This window comes from Camelina sativa, chromosome 18 (assembly GCF_000633955.1).
Source record: "Camelina sativa cultivar DH55 chromosome 18, Cs, whole genome shotgun sequence".
Classification (NCBI taxonomy): Eukaryota; Viridiplantae; Streptophyta; class Magnoliopsida; order Brassicales; family Brassicaceae; genus Camelina; species Camelina sativa.
Window position 1 is genome coordinate 18,886,329 of NC_025702.1, and position 21,106 is coordinate 18,907,434.

At 37.8% G+C, this 21,106-nt stretch overlaps 6 protein-coding genes and 1 long non-coding RNA gene across 8 annotated transcripts in view; 3 read left to right on the forward strand and 4 right to left on the reverse strand.

Annotated features, from left to right (window-relative positions):
• On the reverse strand, positions 2,980-5,421 carry LOC104762533 (serine/threonine-protein phosphatase 7-like). Of its 2 annotated transcripts, none has more exons than XM_010485847.2 (6): positions 5,290-5,421; positions 4,403-4,822; positions 3,824-4,315; positions 3,592-3,738; positions 3,393-3,500; positions 2,980-3,299 (listed from the first exon to the last, which is right to left on the reverse strand). In XM_010485847.2, the coding sequence occupies exons 2-6, from the start codon at positions 4,796-4,798 to the stop codon at positions 3,204-3,206; spliced, it is 1,239 nt and encodes a 412-aa protein (XP_010484149.1). In that variant the 5' UTR covers positions 4,799-4,822; positions 5,290-5,421; the 3' UTR covers positions 2,980-3,203. The 2 variants fall into 2 exon arrangements, with proteins under 2 accessions (XP_010484149.1, XP_010484151.1); XM_010485849.2 differs by having other exon boundaries at positions 4,403-4,803; positions 5,290-5,414.
• On the forward strand, positions 6,216-6,889 carry LOC104763657. Its single transcript, XR_002036382.1, has 3 exons — positions 6,216-6,240; positions 6,338-6,479; positions 6,575-6,889. It is a non-coding gene; the product is annotated as an uncharacterized LOC104763657 (long non-coding RNA).
• On the reverse strand, positions 7,101-9,904 carry LOC104727018 (histidinol dehydrogenase, chloroplastic). Its single transcript, XM_010487004.2, has 14 exons — positions 9,725-9,904; positions 9,438-9,550; positions 9,297-9,349; positions 9,129-9,201; positions 8,920-9,021; positions 8,725-8,826; positions 8,558-8,629; positions 8,416-8,478; positions 8,282-8,323; positions 8,132-8,191; positions 7,938-8,048; positions 7,651-7,821; positions 7,474-7,564; positions 7,101-7,297 (listed from the first exon to the last, which is right to left on the reverse strand). Exons 1-14 carry the CDS (start codon positions 9,798-9,800, stop codon positions 7,101-7,103), a joined length of 1,326 nt encoding a protein of 441 aa, XP_010485306.1. The 5' UTR covers positions 9,801-9,904.
• LOC104762534 (increased DNA methylation 1-like) lies at positions 10,089-12,337 on the forward strand. Its single transcript, XM_010485850.1, has one exon. The coding sequence runs from the start codon at positions 10,095-10,097 to the stop codon at positions 11,790-11,792; it is 1,698 nt and encodes a 565-aa protein (XP_010484152.1). The 5' UTR covers positions 10,089-10,094; the 3' UTR covers positions 11,793-12,337.
• Positions 12,205-13,015, reverse strand: LOC109130582. The gene is made up of 3 exons (XM_019240277.1): positions 12,775-13,015; positions 12,537-12,642; positions 12,205-12,450 (listed from the first exon to the last, which is right to left on the reverse strand). The coding sequence occupies exons 1-3, from the start codon at positions 12,882-12,884 to the stop codon at positions 12,436-12,438; spliced, it is 231 nt and encodes a 76-aa protein (XP_019095822.1). The 5' UTR covers positions 12,885-13,015; the 3' UTR covers positions 12,205-12,435.
• On the reverse strand, positions 13,130-15,335 carry LOC104762535 (farnesylcysteine lyase). The gene is made up of 5 exons (XM_010485851.2): positions 14,792-15,335; positions 14,399-14,572; positions 13,932-14,291; positions 13,668-13,843; positions 13,130-13,575 (listed from the first exon to the last, which is right to left on the reverse strand). The coding sequence occupies exons 1-5, from the start codon at positions 15,323-15,325 to the stop codon at positions 13,317-13,319; spliced, it is 1,503 nt and encodes a 500-aa protein (XP_010484153.1). The 5' UTR covers positions 15,326-15,335; the 3' UTR covers positions 13,130-13,316.
• Positions 15,597-21,106, forward strand: part of LOC104762537 (DNA topoisomerase 3-alpha-like) — a 14,597-nt gene continuing 9,087 nt past the window's right edge. The window contains exons 1-17 of the mRNA XM_010485852.2: positions 15,597-15,971; positions 16,181-16,359; positions 16,465-16,537; positions 16,629-16,751; positions 16,856-16,977; positions 17,059-17,131; positions 17,231-17,350; positions 17,539-17,622; positions 17,712-17,891; positions 17,979-18,107; positions 18,304-18,378; positions 18,885-18,974; positions 19,103-19,207; positions 19,775-19,809; positions 20,033-20,162; positions 20,272-20,324; positions 20,402-20,501. Coding sequence (XP_010484154.1) covers positions 15,675-15,971; positions 16,181-16,359; positions 16,465-16,537; positions 16,629-16,751; positions 16,856-16,977; positions 17,059-17,131; positions 17,231-17,350; positions 17,539-17,622; positions 17,712-17,891; positions 17,979-18,107; positions 18,304-18,378; positions 18,885-18,974; positions 19,103-19,207; positions 19,775-19,809; positions 20,033-20,162; positions 20,272-20,324; positions 20,402-20,501 — 1,968 coding nt within the window. The 5' untranslated portion in view covers positions 15,597-15,674. The remainder of the gene's footprint in view (positions 15,972-16,180; positions 16,360-16,464; positions 16,538-16,628; positions 16,752-16,855; positions 16,978-17,058; positions 17,132-17,230; positions 17,351-17,538; positions 17,623-17,711; positions 17,892-17,978; positions 18,108-18,303; positions 18,379-18,884; positions 18,975-19,102; positions 19,208-19,774; positions 19,810-20,032; positions 20,163-20,271; positions 20,325-20,401; positions 20,502-21,106) is intronic.

Sequence of the window (21,106 nt, forward strand, 5' to 3'; positions counted from 1 at the left end):
ATTTTTTTTTTTTTTTTTTTTTTTTACTATTTGTCGTACAGGCTTTTAACAAAAGGGGGTCCCTTCTTCATATAATAAATCCAAATACGGACCTCACCTGTAACGTTTATTAAATATATATATACTTTTTAAAAGGAGAAAAAATTTAATTGAGAACCGTTTCATTTACATTCGCATTAACTATATATTTTCTTGTTGATTCATTTACTCTTCTCTTTGAATTTTAACGTTAAAGAGAGAAAATTATGCCATAATAAGATAACTTATGTTTTAATTGTCTCACTGATGATGAGATTCTGCATTCAGTTGATTTTTGTTGTACGGGATACAAATTTAATTTATCAAACGTAACTGATCATCAGAGTCGATCGGCCCTTACGCACAAGCACATCATGCATGCATCGTAACTACATGCAATGGACACATACTTTACATCACATATATATATCGTTATTAACTTTGAGTTTTGAAGTGTGTTTTTTTACCCATTCGCACGTACGTGTAACGCGAATAGATCATATAATCACAATCATATGAACCTAGTCATGTACACGTGTGGAAGTATAGAGAAACTGCTCGATCAAAATATTGTTTTCTTGAAAAATCATCATCCAAATGTGACATATTCAATTTTGTCTTTTCTCTATATATTCAAAGTGAACATACTCTATATGTAATGTTGTAGCCTTGTTTTTATTCTCTTTTTTGCCAAGGTTACTTTATGTAAAGTGCTCTCTTGTAATTTCTCTTCAACATTTCATTTCTAATGATATTTACATTCTTTGCAAAAAAAAAAAAAAATAGTATATATATTATATCCAAAATGCATATATACATATTAAAAATACACAAACATACGGATGAAGTTAAAATATGGAAGAATATGTTATGAATGAATTTCTTGTTTCATCCGAATTAACTAGACCCAATTTCATCACCCTATATGAACTGAAATAAAACCAACATTATATATGCTTGTCAGTGACAAGTTGTAACATCTTTAGTAAGAAAATTAAATGAATGAAGATATTTTTGCGCATTGCCTAATACATGCATCATATGTATTGTCCTATTTTGGCATTTAAGTCAACGAGACAAAACTCTTGATCGAGATAGTCTCTAATGTTGACATTTGTTTGTGACCTCTTTCAAATGGCTTCGACTCATCTCTCTCACACTGTCACACACACACACACACATATTTGTTGCATTATCTTTTAAAATTATAATCATATGAAATAAACGTCATTATTCAGTTTTGTGGAAAAATTAAAGTGGAGATTACATGCGAAATCATCTACAATTCAAAGCACGGGACTCAAACAGTTAGAAAGGTTTTACTAAAGAGACAAGATTAGACACCTACAATAATTTAGGCTAGACATGAAGTGCTACAATTACTGTTTATAGACTTTTTATGCACATAAAAATAGAAAAAACATTGTGGTGAGTTCATGTCGATGATTGTCGATGAACAAAGTACACAATAGGAAAAAACCAGCACCCACCCACATGGGTTGTGCATGGTTCTCTACAACATTCCGATACAAGGGTCAAGGTTAGATAACATTTCAGGTATTTGCAGAAAATGTTGTAACCATATCGGTGATGAAATGGGGAAGATCATGTGATGAAACTATTTGGTTGACAGGACAGTTAACTTTAAGCTTTATTAATTACTTGAGATGCCCCGTGACAGACCCTTGGAGCGAATCATCCATAAGATACTAGAGGTAGCTTTAATGTGTTTGAGTTTGTGCCATTTGAGAATGAAGCTGCTTCACGCTCCTGCCAGATTCGTTCTCTGTTTAGAGAAAAAAAAAACATTATTAGTTTAGCACTCGAGAAAAAAAACGAAAAAATTGCAATAAATACTTCAAAGTGCAGTGAGGAACCATACGATAGGTAGCATCAACCACCACTTCATATTGTCTTTCACAAGAAGACATACATTCATCTGAACAAATTGCTACACTATTCGGCATTTAATAAGCTTTCTTGTTACTTAGAATTTCTTAACCACAGAAATTTCTCATGGATAAGATTCCTCCAGTACTGTCAAGATCCCAAAGGAAAACTATAATGCCCACATACACATAACTTGACCCACAAACTTCCATTTGACTAATCTACCAGTCAGCACTCAGTTTTGATATCTCTACACCCTCAAGATTTAGGCTAACTTGACAAAACAGAACAAAATCTTACCGCAAGATCTTAAGTTAAAACAAAATCTTTTGGAGAACATTGCAAAGTGATTACTAGGAACCAATGTTCAAGAAAGCGCTAGGCGGTATCTGGGCGGTGACCCATTGCCTAGAACGCTTTGTCGGGACCTAGACGGTTTTTAGGCGGTTTAGGCGTTTACAACATAAAGTATTACATATATAAAATTATACAAAAATATATGTTATAAAAAAAATATATAAATTATAAACAAAAGTAAGAAAATACATTTATTTAAGTTATATTAACAACATATAAATGTTTATAAATACGTATATAGATATAAAACATAATAATTTAAATATATGTAATTTAAAAATCAAAAATAAATATTAAAATTAAATTTATATAATCTTAAACGGTTTAGGCGGTTATCTAGACGTCTGCTGAATGCCTAGCGCTTAGACGGCGGCTAGACGGGTGTCTAAACCGCTTTCTTAAACACTGCTAGGAACATACAATAAAATAGAGGAAGTCAAATGGTCTGCACCGCATTTACTCCAGTGATAAGCAATAGTCCCATCAATGGCCGTGTTCTTTGAGGCATCCCTTCGGCTCTGTGTTTATTTTCAAATGTCAAATCAATCAATACTGATTCTGTTATCCAATCACCTTATCAAAACCGAAGCACAAACATTCCATTTTCAAATCGAAACAGAGTAATCTCACCACTAATTAGGTTTTATCAAACCGGCTTAAAGGCGGTTTACTTTGGTTTTGATTTGAATTTTCGGTTTAAATAATACGTTTAAGAACTAAAAAAATAGGAACTAAATGAAACTGAAGCTGGTTAGTATTTCTTCATCTTCCATCCATAACTTGAATAAATAAATGTCAATCCTACAAATGATTTTCTTCATTTCTTTTCTCTACATTTGCTTCCATGGTCCTTTCTGCAAATAATAATGATTAATCACAACAACTGTTAAAAAAAACTTCATTTCAAGATTCTTCTTTTCAGCTATTTCCAAGACTGGTCAGCAATTCGGTTGTTCGTCATTGGCATCCATAGCCGACTTATCCATTTCATCATCAGAATCAATCACATTTTCAAAGTCATAATACGGATGCGCCTGCAAATTTAAAAACCGAATGTATTTATCAAAAAAACACAAAGAAAAAAACTCACACCGGTTCATTACAAGAATGGTGAAAATTTTAGTTACCTTTGGTCGCGGTTTAACAGCTTCGAAACTATGAAACTGAGGATCAGAGAAATCAGGAGCCTGCAATATAATATATGCTCCTTTGTTTTTGTACCTCTCTTCTGTTGCCTACACAACACACAAAGAAACAAAAGATTAACTTGATCTGCATCTTATGATTTTTAGAAAATACAAATTGCGAAAGGTGTAAAATACATACTTGGAATTGTGGATAGTCTGGTGCACTGAAAATAGTGATAAGCTTTCCAGATTCGACAGTGTGATCTATTGTATATCCTTTGTCCATTCCACCAAGACCAGTTCTCTTCTCTCTAGCATCTGGACCTTCATGTGATCTGATGATTAACTGCATCAACAATAAGTAAAACATTTGATCCAAAATCAGTATTTGGGAAACAAACCAGTATCAATATTTTTTAGTTTGGTTTCACCTTTAGTTCGTATTTCTTCAAAAAATCCTCTGTACAATCAGGACCCCAAAGAAGACCAATGCCTCTCTGTTCATTTGGGGAAAGGCCATGAGTCATTGAAGGGTCAGACCATAAAACATCCCCAGGAATCAAGTTTGAACCTTCCCAAGGAGGATCAAGAACTGATCTTCGAGCTTGCATTAACTCATCTAAAGTACCGAGTTTCAAGGAGCTCGGCTCAGGTTCTAGAAGAACTACCCGACGGTTCTTTTTCCCCTTAGTTCTCTTAGGCAAGAGTGGGCTTCGGAAAAGCCCTCCATGTGCTGTATAAACACGTCCTGCAATTATGGAAGCCAAAGGGAGACCTTCAAAGCAACCTAAACATTTGCGGTACACATGTTTTCCCTTGTCACCGTATTTTGTAAGCACTTCCCTTTCAAAACCGTACATGGATGTACAATACTTTGATTCATGATTACCACGGAGAAGGTAGACTCTATCCGGCATTAAAACCTAAACAAACCAAAAACAAATAAGCTTTTAGGAAAGAACTAAGATTTGAACCATTAGCAAAATAGATAATTAAGTTTAAGAGTTAACCTTCCAGGACAAGAGGACAAGGAAGGTCTCGAGTCCCCAAGCACCACGATCCACATAATCTCCGTTGAAAACATAAACCCGGTTTTGACAAGGAAAGCCAGTATCTTTCAATAGGAAGAGAAGGTCATGGAGCTGACCATGAATGTCACCAACGACAACAACATTGGATTCAGAATCAAGATCATTGATATGAACACAGTTACGCTCTTTGTGGAGGATTTTGGAAGCGGTGAGGACGAGGGAATCAAAGACGTTGACTGGCAATAGTGAAGGTAACTGGGAAGGAGGTAGATTCCATGAAGACCATTCGAAAGACGACATAAGCCCATGTACCCACTCGTTCGTGAGTCCACCTCCATTTGGCCATATAATGGGAGATGGTGGAACAGGTTCCATTGAAACTAAAATGGAAAGCTAAAACTGTAAAACACAATTCATAAGGATTGGTAACGGCAAGTATTTAATACCAATATATATATATATATATATATATATATAAAATCAATTCAAACCACAGATCACAGTATTGATTAAACTAAAGAAACAAGCAAAAAGGAAGGTGATCAAAGACATAATTAAAGTTTGAACTTTTTTAGCGATCAAAACATGATTAAAGTTTGAACTTTTTTTAGCGATCAAAGACAGCAGAAGATAGCTAACTGAAGAGCTAGAATATAAAAAAATCGAAACAAAGCAACAACCTTTAATCGTTCAATCCATGAGAAGATAAATTGGATCTTGATATATATATATATATATATATATATATTCGTACATCTTTAAACTCAAGAGAAGAGCAATCGAATCATGCCAAAGTAGTGTTATCAATACTAAAAACCGAAAGACCAAACACAACAAAGAACAATTCGGAATAGAGTGAGACTCACAGGGTTAAGATGTGGAGACAATTCTACAAGATTCCAAGCTTCGATCTTGGACCTAGCTGTCCTTGAGTTCCGTTCCGTCGTCGAGAACAAGATTTAGGATCTGTCTGGCTTTAGATTTCACTACATGCTCTCAAACGATGACGTTTTCGAGCCAGCCAAAGTAATCAAATCAGACTCATCCCAAACCGGCCGGTTTTATTATACTTTAACCTAACCTAGATAGATAGATAGATTTATTATAAAACGCTTACTTCGATTTCGGTTTTTGATTTTTCAGTGTGGATGAAATCAATCCGGTTCAGTCGGTTCGATCTCAAATTAGATAGTCTCGGTCCGGTTTGTGTATTTCGTCTTCAACTGATTTTGATTACTTTGGACAAAACTGAAAAGGGGAGAGAGAGAGGAAACAACAAAAATTGGACTTGGTTTGAAATTGGAGAGAAGCAATTTTGGGAATTTAAGAACTTAATCGATTTCGTCTGGATCTTGCTAAATCTGCTCGTCGAATTGTTTGATTGTGTTAAATTGTTGGAGTCGACGGATAAGTGAAGAAAGAAAGATGGGGAATTTGTTCGTGAAGAAACCACAGATCACGGAGGTTGATCGAGCGACTCTATCTCTCAAAACCCAAAGACGCAAGCTTGGTCAATATCAGCAAAAGGTCNTTTTTTTTTTTTTTTTTTTTTTAATTCTCTCTCACTTGTTAATTTCGAATTTTACTTCTTCTCTTGTTTTGGAATCTGAGATCAAATGGATTGTCATCATCTTGTTTTGTTTTGTTTCATTCAAAATATCCTAATTGTTGTCCAATGGATGATTTTGATTGTGTGTGTTTTTAGTAGTAGTGATTGAAAAAGCCTCCAGCTTTTGACTTGTTTTGGTTCATCTCTTTGGTTTAACCAACCTCCATCTTCTCAAATTTGGCNTGAATTTGACAACCTAGAAAGTCAGGTATGTTTTGTTTCATGGCTTTTTTTATAAACAAACTTGTTTATTATTCTCTTTACTAGATAGAGAGACTCATTGGTGATGCATGTTTTGCTTAAAGCTTATCGTCGATGAGATGCCTGAAGTGCCTACAAAGGAGTCCGAAGAATCTGAGAAGCTGGATCTTCCGGATGTGCCAACAAAAACACCTGTCGCTTCCAATGCGGAAATCAAACCAGCTGAATCCGTCACTAAATCAAAAGGTATATCCTTTGGTCTTCTTCTTCTTCTCCTAGTTAGGACTTGTAAGGACTAGAGTCAAGACATAATTTGTTTGGTCTGTTTCTTTCCCGTGCAGTTCTTGAAGAACCTTCGCCAGCTTGAGCTAGAAGAAACTGATCAGCAAGACGGAGGATTTTATCATTCTTTTAGCACTTTCTTTTGTGTGTCTTTATTGCTCTTGAAGTCACTGTCAAATTTGTATATTTGGAATCCTATTGTGTTTTAATCGAAAGTCAACATTCACTAAATACTTCCCAGGCCTTCATCTGTCAAAGACTGTACAGTCATATCTGAACATTCTCGCAAATCCCTTATGTTGTAAGAAGGTGGTTAAATAATGAAAAACTAGATTATGGTAAGAGTTTCCGAACATCTCTTATTTTATTATCAACCAATCTTAGGGAACCAAATATGTTCACACAATACAAAAACCAGTTTTGCCTCGTTTGTCTGAATCTGAATCTCAATTTGTTTGGANCCCCCCCCCCCCCCTTTTCTGTTTGTATCCAGCATCATCTCTTTGTGATGCTTCATTATGGCTTTTCAAAGAGACGTATTTCTCAAACTTTCTTGTGAATTATTTCAGTTGGCAGATATTGAACTTACGAGCAAACAAAAGGCAGTGTTTGAGAGCTTAAAACAGGGTAATAGNAAGATTGTACAGTCATGAACTTCAGGAAAGAGTCGAGAGAGACGCCACTATACATTCTTGCATATCCGTATGTTGGAAGAACGTGGTTTGTCCCACTCGCATAATCACCAACGCTCTCTGGAGTCCATGGTCCTATGAAAACAGAACCTGCGTTCTCGNGATGCTAAAGCTTATCAAGATGTGAGTCAAAAACTTTTGGAATCTTATCATTTAATGTGTTGCGTTTATGATTCAGTATTATGTTATCCGCTTTGTTAGAATTTGAATATCTTCATTGTTGATTCCCTGGTAAACAGAGAAGTTCATTAGCAGCTTCCTACTACCTCTTTTTACATTTTGTTCTGAGCTGTCTAGATTGAGTCGTTTANTGATGATCAAATGTTCGGGTGCATACAGATTTGAGAAAGATATTGCCTGCAGAATTGAAGAGCAAACAATGATGTTACAGATGTTGTTTTGAGATAGTAAACAGTAAGGGTGAATCGTAAACGGAGGGGTACCTCAATCATATCTCGAGCAAATACTGTGAAACTGTGACTTAGTGCTTTCGAAGCAAACTCTCCTCTAGGAAGGCTTTTACACTGCTTGGCAATTTCTTCTTCAATGGCTTTGAGATCTACACCATCGCCTACAACAACAAGAACAACTTGACTATCTGGACCATGCTCGGCCTGGAGAAACCAAAAAGGAAATGTATAAGTTAGCCGCTCCTTGTAGGTCTGAAGAAAACAAATAAGGTGGAGACAAACTCATCTATCGAAATTTGCAACTTCTTTCACGGAAGTACCTGAGAAAGTAAGTCTGCTGCAATGTAAACTGGACTAGCATGTTCGTCAGCGATAACTAGAACTTCTGAAGGACCAGCAGGCATATCAATGGAAACCATTGCTTCGCTGTTCTGCAGTAACAGGAAAGAAAAAAAAAGTCAAAGAGTAGTCCAACAAATTAGGACCATTAGCAACTGAGGGAAGATATCTGTACTTGAAGAATCATCTTAGCCGCTGTAACATATTGATTCCCAGGACCAAAGATCTTCTCAACCTGCCATAATAATTAAAGCAAATTCATGTGTGGTTAGTTCGCAGAATGTTTGATGTAACCCACCGAAGCACATTAATCCTTGTTTTTTACCTTAGGACAAGAATCTGTTCCCCAGGCCATGGCAGCTATAGCCTGCAAATCGAAATTGAAATTTCTACAATCTTTAGAGAGAATAACAATCACCAGCATATAAACATAGGCGGAAAAGACCAACACAAACATACCTGTGCTCCACCAGCTTTGAGTATGTGAGTTACACCAGCCTTCTTGGCACAATACAGAACTTCCTGGAACAACACAATAAACTCATAAGCTAAGTAACAAGATCGCTAATTAAAAAAAAAAGTGAGTAATATCGAGTACTACCTTGCATATGCTACCATCCTTAGATGGTGGAGTTGCAAGGACAACTGTTTTACATCCAGCAATCTGAGCAGGCTGAGAGAGAGAAGATAAAGTAAGAAAGACCAGATTATCACAAAAAATAACAAGGAACAATGAACAAGTAAAAAGTAATAAACATGAGAGCTTACAATTGCAAGCATCAAAGCAGTTGATGGCAAAACAGCTGTTCCACCAGGCACATAAAGACCTACAGACCCAATAGATCTTGAAACCCTCTTACATCTGACACCCTAACAAAGTTAACAAGTGAAGAAGATTAATACATCATGTTCATGTGTGAAGAAGACTTAAAAACGTAATGAGTAAAAACTGAATTGACTTACTTTCATATTCTCAACGCTTTTCTCAGTTGACTTTTGGGCAAAGTGAAACGCATAAATGTTGTCATACGCAACATCAAACGCTTCTTTTACGTTGGAATCAAGCTGGAAACAAAAGGGCATCGATAGATACAGAGAAAGGAACATCATTTTCAGATATTCCAAATGAAACCTGGTTTTGGAAACTTGTATAAACAAAGTTAATCTACTACCTCAGGAATAGAAAGCTCGGACACATCTTCAACCACGTTGTTCAACTGAACTTTGTCAAATTTTTCAGTATATCTGAAACGTGTTGGCATAGAAGCAAATGAAGAAGAATGAAATGGAAAGACAGAGAGTAACTTCAAAAATAAAGAATTGAGTCACGCTTCACTTACTCTTTGACAGCAGCATCCCCTTTGCTACGAACAGCATCAATAATAGGGTTCACCTAATAACAACACAAGACGAGCGAGCTCATTGTCACCGGGTAAGAGAAGTCTCAACCAAGAGGAAGGAAGAAGTTGAAAAAAGTTTACAGTGGTGAAAATAGATGAGAAGTCAATGCGAGGGCGTGACTTCAAACTCTCAACTTGTGAATAACTAAGTTCAGATAATCTATACGACTTCATCGACGAGCATCTAACGTATCCTGTACACGCAACTCGAGAATTATAATTCGTTTATCTAAATAAACCCCAAAAATCAAAAATTGAATCTTGTAATCGAATCACCAAATCAATTAGCTTTCAAGAAAAAACCCCAGATGAACAAAACGTCGAAATCAGTATGAAAAAAGGAAATCAAATTGGAAAACGAGAGTGACCTTTCTGAGAAGCGTGAGTTGAAATTGAGATACGGGGGGACGAGAGAAGTGAAATACGAGACAGATTGAGTGACATCTAGATTTGTTTCACCGGATTGCTCCGTGTTTCGATTCAGTGTCGCCGGCGATTGAGTCTAATTTTTTTTCAGACGAGTTTGACTTTTTAGGGTTTAGTTACTTAACACACGTGTATTTTTATAATTTTGCTTTTATTATTTGGGCATATTTTAAAAATTGTTTAAAATTCTATAATATGTAAATTGGAAAATTTCCTTTTTTTTTTTTTTTTTCTTCTTGAACCTTATTTATATATATATATCAGTTCGCTCTCTAACCCTAGGAGATTGTTGTGTATCCTCTCGGATGTCATATGATGGATTCGTGTAATATTGTTCCGATGGAAGCAGAGCTGAGTCCAGGATCAATGGAGCAGTGGCTTTCGATGATAAAGGATGGAAATAACTGCGATAAAGGCAAACGAGAACGACGATCGGAATTGTCGATGAAGGTTAAGAAACATCTCTCGGCTCTTGGTTGGGTTTTCTCTTACTATCTCAAAGGGAATAAGCCAGAGCTGCGTTTAAAGTCTCCCAATGGAAGGTGGTTTTACTCTTTAGTCAAGGCTTGTGTCCACCAACACTCTCAACAACAACAGCAAATCGTTCCCAAACATGATGATGACTTGTCTTGCTCTCCAAGAAAACCTTCCTGTTTTGATGTATTGAGCCAGAAACGGAAGCAGAACAAGAAAAGGTCTAGGGTTGAGGATCTCGATATCGATACCACAGTTCCGGATAAAGAGAAACATTCGTCTGGTGAATTGATCAAAACCGCTCCAGATTTTGATGTATCCAAATCCAACCAACAACAGAAGAAGAAGAAGAAGAAGAAGAAGAAGATAATGAATAATAGAGTGGAGGATTGTGATACGGCTGCGTTTAATGGGGAGCAAGAGAAGATCAGACCCGTTGTCAATGTTGATGTGTTAAACCAACAACAGAAGAAGAGAAGGAAGACAGCGAGTGAAGAGATAAGGAGGCCGAGGGTTGAGAAATCTCTAAAGAAGATCTTACAAGTGATGGAAAAGAAGCAGCAGAAGAACAAACTTGACAAAGAGTCTCTAAGATTCTGTAGAAAAGATCGTGACCCGGACATGAACTGTGATGTGTGTTGTGTTTGCCACTGGGGTGGAGATTTGCTTCTCTGTGATGGTTGTCCTTCAGCTTTTCACCAAACTTGCCTCGGTATGTCCAGTCTCCCCGAGGAAGACATGTGGTTCTGTCCTTGTTGCTGCTGCGATATATGTGGATCAATGGAATCACCTGCGAACAGTAAGTTGATGACTTGTGAGCAGTGCCAAAGAAGATTCCATCTCAAGTGTTTGAAAGAAAAGCCTTGCTTTGTTTCCTGTAAAGGCTGGTTCTGTAGTAGTCAGTGCAACAGAGTCTTTTCCGCGCTTCAGAATCTCCTAGGATGCAAAATTGCAGTAGGCGACAATGGTGATTTGGTCTGGACATTGATGAGAGCTCCAAACGATGATGAACACTATGATTATGAGCAAATGTCCAAGCTAGAATCTGCTGTCGAGATACTTCACCAAGGGTTTGAGCCTACCAAAGATCATTTCTCTGGGAGAGACCTTGTTGAGGAACTGATATTCAGGAAAGACCGAAATGGCGTGGGCCGAGGATTTTACACGGTCTTGATAGAGAGAAAGAACGAGCCTGTCACAGTGGCTGCAATGAGGGTGGATAAAGATGTAGCCGAGATCCCTTTGGTGGCGACATTGTCTAACTACAGGAGAAGTGGGATGTGCAGATTGCTTATGGATGAGTTGGAGAAGCAAATGTCTCAGATGGGAGTTTGTAGACTGGTCTTACCGGCTGCACAAGGTGTTGTGACCACTTGGACTCAGCGTTTTGGTTTCTCGGTAATGGAAAGTTCGGAGAGGCTGGAGCTTGTGAAACATGGGATGCTTGATTTTGTTGGTACTGTCATGTGTGGTAAGTTTCTTCAGAAGGAAAGAAGAGAAGATGATTCAGCACAAGAGTCAAGCCTCACAGAATAACAAGTCTCCTGGTCTTTTTCTCATGCACTGTATGTAAGACTGGTATCAAGTAATGCGGAGAAAAATGTGTAGTAACAACAACTCTTGATGTCCATATATATAACTTGGCACATCTTTGTCTTTAGTAACATGTGTGAGTCTATTTCTTAATTAGACATGTGGGTATATCAAAATCTATTTCAAATGATTTAAATCCAACGATTGTATACAAAATCTTTAGAGAAACCAAGAAAATGTACTACAAAGAGTATTGTCTCGATGATGCTGACTCTCTACTTAAGCTTGCTCAATCTGAGGTATAAAAACATAAACATGTCCCCAAAAACACAAAGATCCATCATTGAACTAAAAAGCGTCTCAGACATTCCCACAAACCACAAAAGCATAAATGAATCTTACATGCCCCCGAAACTAAAGCTATCAGCTCATTTGACTCACAAAGCTCACAATAAAACAGAGAGATGATCTTAACATTGTACTCTGTTTTTTTCGTTTATTGCAAATTCATAAGATAGCAAGATGAACAAGGAAGAAAATAAGCCTTCCCATTCACATTAAAAAGTCTTGCAAATATTAAAGAGCACACAATTTACAATGGATCAATCTCACAATTCGATTCCTTTTTGAAACCAGGACTTCATAGTTACGTCATTTGCCACTGCAAATTCATAGCAAAGGAAAAGCTAAATAAGCAAACTTTAACTTGACGATACATAATGATAAATTGAGGAAAGTAAGAGAAACCTTAAGAACAGGCTCTCCTTTGTTAGTATTTGCAGACTGTTTGGCCATTTGCTGTAATTGAGCCTGTGCTGCTCTTCCAGCTGCAGACTTATCAAACTGCTCTTTCCTGCGTTACAAAATCAAACATCAAAAATTTAAGATTTTTGAGGAATTTAAGATTCTAAATCTCCTAAAGGATCAATTTTTCAATAGAGGGGATTCGAAATCAGAAGAGAGAAGAGATTTAAAAAAAAAAAACCGTCGCTGTGCAGCTTCGGCGGCTCTGGCGCGAGCTTCAGCGGAGGCTTGTCTCTCTTCTTCCTTACGCTGTTGCTTTTGGGTTCCATCGAAGCAACTGAAGCAACCCATCTTCCCCGATCGAATCTAATTTGACCTCTTCTTCTTCGCTCCTGATTTCTTACCAAAGAAGAAGAAGAAGAAGACGCGTCTGCTCCTGAAAAAATGGGCTTTTTACAGGATTCTGTATATTATATTCTTAAATAAATATGATACATTTTTGATAATAAATATGATACATTGATTATAGGAATTTATTATCAAACCAATTTATTGAAATGCCCAATTATATTAAATAATAATAAAATGATGTGTCATTAGGGGATTGGATTAAGCGATGTTGCTTCCTCTGTTGTTGTCGTAATAAAAAGATACCTAACTTCCTCTGTTTTTGTATGCGTGAATCTGTTAATTCAAGAACTGAAAACAAACGACGCTTAAGTTACAGTTTTTACAGCTATACACAACATCATTTTCTTCTTCAAAGAGCACAATCAAACTTGCTTATAAGTCCGGGTGCAGACCAGCACTACAGCTTCTTTTGTCCGAGGAAGATGATGATTCCTTTGGCATAAATCTGGATATTATGAGTCTGGCAATGTTCTCACCAGCCACTGCACTTGTCTCCATTGTGCTCGCTGCGTTTTCAAAAGCATTCACATAGTACAAGTGATGATCGTCTAATATGAACGGTGCAAATACTTCAGGCGCGTGGTACTTGGGATATGCACCCCAGTCTATTCGAATGGTTTCGGTTCTCGTACTGTTTGAGGACAGAAGAAAAACAAGTTTCAATAAAACTGAAGAGATCTAAGTTCGTAATGAATCTGACAGAGGTTGTGTTGTTGTAACTACCTGAAGAGCTCATCAAGTAATGAATCTGATGCAGGTTGCCGCGTAAATATCTTGTATGTCATATCTGTGTCACTATATTTCCTTAGAATTGAGATGCATGAGAATGGAATTAGAGGATCTTCAAGGGTTCCCACCAAAGCTGGAACATCAGAAACTGATTTCATACCAAAATATCCCTTTTGAGAGAGAAAACAATCACAAATTAGTTGGAAATCAGAATCATGATCAGGTTAGAGTAAAAAGTCCACTATGAATGATACTTACTGGATTTAAAAGTCCTCTCACGAATGTTGCGTGCGTGTGTTGTAATTCCCTCTTTGGAATTGAGATCGCGGGTGAGAACTGTATATCCACTTCGTCTAATGGTGTGGCAACTACCGTGACATCGCACTTGAAGCTGTTTCCTTTTGTGGACTTAAGCTCGTAATAATTACCGAGATGTGAAATGGATTCAATTTTCTCGTTCAGGTGTAATGTAACATCTGAATGATTAATCAGCTTTGCAGCCATCTGCCAGTTTCCGCCTTCAACAGACCATAAACCACCACCTGAACCCGCCATGGAGACTGCACCAGCTAGTCCACTGATGAGTACACTCTGTCCATAGTTTATCCTTGTAATAACCTGGAGTCAAGCAGAACAACTGTAGTATGAGAAAATTTGACAATAGCAATAAGGGATAAAAATGGTTTCAAAAAAACTCATTAAGCTGAAATCGTGAGAAAGCTTACTGTAACCAGCTCGTTGACTAGTAAAGGAGAAAGCTGAGCTTCAGCTAATTTATCTTGTAGAGTGAGCTTTGTGAGATTGTACAAGCCTGACCATTTAAGCATCCCTTCAACATTGTCGAAGATAGGTCTTGACTCTAGGCTTCCATAGTACTTCAAGAAATTATCAACTGTATTCTACATACACATAAAAATCCACATCAGTCAACATACAAAAGGATCCACTAACACACACACACCTAGACGCAAATCAAGTCAAACGTAAACATCTTCAAAATCACACAGAACTAAACAAATCATTCCCAAGTAAATCACTTTACAACAACTAATTCAGATTCAGCATCCCTGTATTCATGATAGCCAAAATCTGAAATCAAAGGTCCGAGATTTAAATACCTCAATGAAGCTGCTCATTCTCAACAGTGAGAACTCATAACGCAAGAACAAGTAGAGATCATTCACCCAAGAGACGATCGTATCCAAAAACGGGAATTTGATAGGGGAACCGAAGGTTTTGACAATGAAACTCTTCCCATCCCAGATTCCAATCGCTGAAGATTCTTCAATCGGCGTCGGCAATCGAACCGTCAGATTAAACCTCTCGACGAAATCCTTAACGTGATAGCTCTTCGGATGCAGAATCGAACCACCGGCCTCGAAAACATCACCGGAGACAGTAACTGTTCTCATACGTCCACCGACTATCTCGTGACACTCAAACATCAGGATCTTGGCTCGATTTAAGCCGGTGGAAACAGAGTAGTTACGGAGAAAGTGAGCTACGGATGAGCCTCCGATCCCACTACCGACGATACATATGGTCGGCGGAGATTCATCCTCGATGCCACCGGTGAATTCGCCGGAGCAACGTAGAAGAACCGGCGATATAAAAGTGAGGAGAAGGGAGAAAGCTATCGGAGAACTTTTCATCTTTACTTAACTCGTTGACTTTATTTCTCTCTCTCACCGGTTTTGTAAATCATCAATAAGGCCGTATTGGGCCTTATCAGGCCCTATCTTATGAGACGAGTAATGTGCATAAACATTATTTTAGTTTTCATTTTGCAAGTGTGCTTAGAAATTGAAATATTGGGCCGGGCCACTAAACAAATATAGCAGAAATGTGGATCTACTTGTAATTCCTCAATACTTTACTTTACACAACAGTTCGGTCGAAGTGACACCATTAGAGAAGCTAGGCTACCCACAAGAGCGGGAAAATTCGCCTACTGAAAAAAATCGAAATAACGAACCGTTAGGGTTTTGTTTTCTTCCGGCGATGTCGCGACGAGGCGGTGGCCCCGTGACGGTGTTGAACGTGGCGGAGAAGCCGTCTGTGGCGAAGTCAGTGGCGGGGATTTTGTCAAATGGAAGTTTCCGGACTCGAGAGGGTAGGTCTCGCTACAACAAAATCTTCGAGTTCGATTACGCCATTAATGGCCAGCCATGTCGTATGCTAATGACTTCCGTCATCGGTCACCTGATGGAGCTTGAGTTTTCCGATCGCTACCGCAAATGGCACTCCTGCGACCCGGCAGATCTATACCAAGCTCCGGTCATGAAACACGTTCCCGAGGTTTGTGATGTCCTGTGTATGTGCGTGCACGCGTGATTGTGTAATTTTGGGTAGTTGATTTGGTCATTGATTCTCGAACTAGGAATTGTTGCCTGGGTCTGATTTGTTTTGGTAATCGCAACTGTAGAAATTGGGGAATTCTGGTTTATAATTAAGTTGGGGTTTTCTGATTTCCAAGTTTTGTTTAATTTTGGTTTTGAGCGATTTAGGACAAAAAGGATATCAAGAAGACACTGGAGGAGGAAGCAAGGAAAAGTGACTGGCTTGTGCTGTGGCTTGATTGTGATAGGGAAGGTGAAAACATTGCATTTGAAGTTGTTGATGTTTGCAGAGCTGTCAAACATAATCTTTTTATACGGAGGGCTCATTTCTCTGCGTTAATTGCCAGGTAGAGATTGCTGAACACTTTATTTGTTTCATATATCTTCTACTGATCACTCTATCTCAAACGATTCTACCAACTCTAATGATGCGCTGGCATTGGAATTGCTAGGGAAATTCACGAAGCAGTTCAGAATCTTAGAGATCCTAATCAACTGTTTGCTGAGGCTGTAGATGCTAGACAAGTGAGTTTCTCCTGAAATCCCTGTTGTGTGTATATGCGTTGGTATTTTCTAGAAATTTGTGTTAGCTAATATTCATTTTTGAATACTTTAGGAAATAGACCTACGCATTGGTGCTTCTTTCACTAGATTTCAGACTATGTTGCTGAGAGATAGGTTTGCTATTGACTCCACGGGTGAGGAGAGGAGTCGTGTTATAAGTTATGGTCCTTGTCAGGTAATGCAAAACCAGTATCGATGAATTTCAGAAATCAGTCCCATTTTACATATCAGAGCCATTTAATGCAGCTAGGTTTAATTATTTCTCTGCTTCAACTGCAGTTTCCTACACTTGGCTTTATTGTAGAGCGATACTGGGAGATCCAGGCACATGAACCAGAAGAGTTCTGGACAATCAACTGTTCTCACCAATCAGAAGAAGGCATTGCCACCTTTAATTGGATGTACTATGATCAACTGCAGTGCTTATTTTTGTTCCCGATCTATTCTTCTTAAACGTGACATTGATAGAATTTCTATTGCAGGCGTGGTCATCTCTTCGATTATGCTTCAGCTGTCATATTATATGAGATGTGTGTTGAAGAACCTACTGCCACCGTGAGTTAAAAAGGAAAACATTTTATCAGAGGGAATTTTATCATCCGATACTGCATCTTATAGTTAAATTGTGTAATTTTCCTAATAATCTCCATCCAGGTAATGAATGTCCCACATCCAAGGGAACGATTCAAATATCCTCCTTATCCTTTGAACACCATTGAACTTGAAAAACGTGCTTCAAGATACTTCCGCCTGAGTTCAGAGCACACCATGAAGGTCCGAATGAGTATATTAGCCTGGTTCAGATAAATTTCCTATGATTCTTTGGCTAGTAGGACTCCATTTTTGGAAAGTAATCTAAATTTTATTGTATCTTGGTAGATTTTTGTGCTGCTTGTAGGCTGATAGGTCTTTGAGTTACAACTACATCTCACTTTTTAATAACATCAGAAATGTGTGGATAGGTGGCAGAAGAATTATATCAGGCTGGTTTCATCAGCTATCCTCGTACAGAGACTGATTCTTTTTCGAGCAGGACAGATCTACGTGTGAGTAACTTTTTCTCATGAGCAAGTATGGTTGATTTGGAGTTTATGATTTCCTTAGATAGTCTCTTAGGATCTCGAGTTGTGTCTAGGCTATGGTGGAGGAACAAACAAGACATCCTGCATGGGGTTCATATGCACAAAGACTACTGGAACCTGAGGGGGGGCTCTGGAGAAACCCTGGTAATGGTGGTCATGATGACAAGGCTCACCCACCCATTCACCCAACAAAGTTTTCTAGCGGAGAGTCTAACTGGAGCAGAGATCACCTTGTAAGTGTTGGTTTGGTTAACATACCCAAGCATAGGTTTTATCTTGTTTTTCTCCGTTGGAACCAACGTTTTTTCCCACTATTTCAGAATGTATATGAGCTAGTTGTTCGCCATTACCTAGCATGTGTTTCCCAGCCAGCAGTTGCTGCTGAAACTACCGTCGAAATTGATATTTCTGGTGAGCGCTTTTCTGCATCTGGGAGAGCAATATTAGCTGTAAGACTCTTCTCTCACTACCTTTTAGTTGTAATTTCAGTGGAATAAAATATGAAGCTACTTTGCCTGTTAAGATGTTTCCTGTTTCGGTAGTAAAATAAATGTAAAGCTGCTGTTTGTTGGAAGTATATATATTGCCTACTTGTCCTTTTACTAATTAATTTGATACTGACCTCAATTTTCTTTCTGTGACTAGAAAAATTACCTGGAGGTGTACCGCTTTGAGTCATGGGGAGGTTCAGTGATTCCCGTGTATGAAAAAGGGCAGCAGGTTGTTTATTTCTGTATCTCAGCTAAGTTTCTTTTGAATAAACTACTTTGTCCTTGCTTGTAAGTTACCTTCCTTAGCTAGTAAACTATAATGCAATTGAACGGCATACTTTGCATTGTAGTTTCTAGTTCAAAGTGAACTGGTGTCATTGTTATTATAAAAGTGGCCCAAGTAATTGCTAGAAATGTGGAGAAGCAAACTGTGTTTGCTTTATCTAATGAGCGAGGCTGCTTGTTTATTGGCATAAAACTGTGTCCAGGGAGCTAATTTTCTAGTCATATCTTGACTGTCTTCTATATTTAAATTTACTAGACTCTTCCTCAGACAGACATAATGGAGTTTCTATCAGTGGCTTACATTTTTCCCCAAAACTGGAGGCTGTCTTACTGCTGGAATTTCTGATTAACATTCACTTTCTGGATTAGTTTTGCTTAACCCTGTCCTACTGCTTAGTACTTACAGCCTGGACTATTAATGACGTCTCTGAATTTCTTGGTAATATGCAGTTTATCCCAACAACGTTGACTCTTGATTCAGCTGTAACAAGGCCACCACCGCTATTGTGTGAAGCTGACTTACTGTGTTGTATGGACAAGGTGATTAAAAAATTGGCTTGTTTTTGCTTACCTAGGTGGTGTTTGCATATTCTTGTTTACCTATCCCTAAAATTCTTATCCGATCGTGTTTGTAACTCTTTGTTATCCTACCTTCTTGTGAATGTTAGGCAGGCATTGGCACCGATGCGACAATGCACGACCACATAAAGAAACTTCTTGATCGGGGTTATGCTACAAAAGATGCTAATACACGGTTTTCTCCAACCCACCTGGTAGGTGATATGATAGTCAAAACTTTCTGAATCTATCCTGTCTTATTTATTTCTATACAAAATATTTTGATTTTAACCCTTTAAAGTGTATTATTATGGCAGCATGTAGTCTAGGGCTGCAACTGCTTTTGGGTGTTGATAAACGTCTACACGTTAGAATCAGGAACTGCTGGTGACCAGATATAAGTCTGTTTACTAGACCAACATTATACCTATAAGTTCCTAGGATCACTCATAGCTCAAGGTTGAAAACATATAATTCTTGGAAAATATACCTTTATCTCCAACTTCAGCCTATACAGTTTGCAGATAGTGGTACTGTTGTCTGGACTTTAAATTATATAAAACATCTTGATGATCTTTATTTGGTTATAGCAAAACTATGTATCTATATATAGTGGTAGTACTGTCTGAACTCTACAGCATATAAAACATCTGAAGTAACTTTATTTGTTGGAGTAATAGCAAGACTTCTCTCCTTGGCATAATTTATATATATATGTTTCTAGCCCTTTATATTCTGTTCAACGTTTCTGAAGTTAGCTTACTGTACTGATTTCATTTCAGGGTGAGGCGCTTGTGATGGGATATGATGACATGGGGTATGTATAAGTCTGCTTGTGATGTAACAACAAATTTTCTACCTTCCAAACAACTTGGAGGCTCCTTTGTATATCATTATAATTTGTGGCTTTCAGTCATATTTCCTTCTATTAAATATCTATTTGGAGAGACATGATTTGTATCAAGCCCCTGTTGAAGAGCCACTTAGAGTTTGATGTGTGTCAATCTTCTTATTGCCAACCTTTTGATGTTTTTCTGCAGGTATGAACTTTGGAAACCAAATCTCAGAGCTGTCATGGAACATGATATGAATGAAGTTAGTGTTGGGAGGAAGACTAAAGCTGAAGTTCTTGAAACATGTTTGCAGCAAATGAAAGCTTGTTTCTTAGATGTGAGTCAATTGTTTTTAACAGATTTTTTGCCTTCTCTCTATGGCCTAATCTATTACTTCTGAACCTGTTGCTAACAGTAGGCTGAAACTGAATGATTAATTCTCGCAGGCAAGAGTAAAAAAATCAAAGCTCCTAGAAGCAATGACAATTTTCTTTGAAAGGTGGTCTCATTACCTTGTCAGTACTGTGTTTCTAAAGTCCGTTTTGTCGTAATTATAATATGATACTGCATGTGCAGATCTAATAACACTGATGAAGGTGAAAATCAGACAGCTGGTGAAGTTGTCCGACGATGCAATCTCTGCAATGAATCAGATATGGCACTCAGGAAGAACCGGGTAATATATATTTTGTCCGAACAATATATTCTATGTGGAATATGAATTGTTCTTCTTCCTCTTGTTAATGGGAACCACAGGTTAAAAATTCTATGCTNATAAGTCTGCTTGTGATGTAACAACAAATTTTCTACCTTCCAAACAACTTGGAGGCTCCTTTGTATATCATTATAATTTGTGGCTTTCAGTCATATTTCCTTCTATTAAATATCTATTTGGAGAGACATGATTTGTATCAAGCCCCTGTTGAAGAGCCACTTAGAGTTTGATGTGTGTCAATCTTCTTATTGCCAACCTTTTGATGTTTTTCTGCAGGTATGAACTTTGGAAACCAAATCTCAGAGCTGTCATGGAACATGATATGAATGAAGTTAGTGTTGGGAGGAAGACTAAAGCTGAAGTTCTTGAAACATGTTTGCAGCAAATGAAAGCTTGTTTCTTAGATGTGAGTCAATTGTTTTTAACAGATTTTTTGCCTTCTCTCTATGGCCTAATCTATTACTTCTGAACCTGTTGCTAACAGTAGGCTGAAACTGAATGATTAATTCTCGCAGGCAAGAGTAAAAAAATCAAAGCTCCTAGAAGCAATGACAATTTTCTTTGAA

Bases quoted from the DNA above. Each gene is read 5' to 3' on its own strand.
- LOC104762533 (XM_010485847.2), bottom strand. From the start codon at position 4,798: ATGGAACCTGTTCCACCATCTCCCATTATATGGCCAAATGGAGGTGGA. The intron at 4,316-4,402 runs GTTAACTCTTAA...TGGTTTGTTTAG, and splicing joins TTGTCCTCTTGTCCTGGAAG to GTTTTAATGCCGGATAGAGT. The intron at 3,300-3,392 runs GTAACTAAAATT...TTAAATTTGCAG, and splicing joins CTGTTAAACCGCGACCAAAG to GCGCATCCGTATTATGACTT.
- LOC104762534 (XM_010485850.1), top strand. From the start codon at position 10,095: ATGATGGATTCGTGTAATATTGTTCCGATGGAAGCAGAGCTGAGTCCA.
- LOC109130582 (XM_019240277.1), bottom strand. From the start codon at position 12,884: ATGGGTTGCTTCAGTTGCTTCGATGGAACCCAAAAGCAACAGCGTAAG. The intron at 12,643-12,774 runs GTTTTTTTTTTT...TTTGTAACGCAG, and splicing joins GCCGAAGCTGCACAGCGACG to GAAAGAGCAGTTTGATAAGT.
- LOC104762535 (XM_010485851.2), bottom strand. From the start codon at position 15,325: ATGAAAAGTTCTCCGATAGCTTTCTCCCTTCTCCTCACTTTTATATCG. The intron at 13,844-13,931 runs GTAAGTATCATT...CTCTCTCAAAAG, and splicing joins TGAGAGGACTTTTAAATCCA to GGATATTTTGGTATGAAATC. The intron at 13,576-13,667 runs GTAGTTACAACA...GTCCTCAAACAG, and splicing joins TTACTTGATGAGCTCTTCAG to TACGAGAACCGAAACCATTC.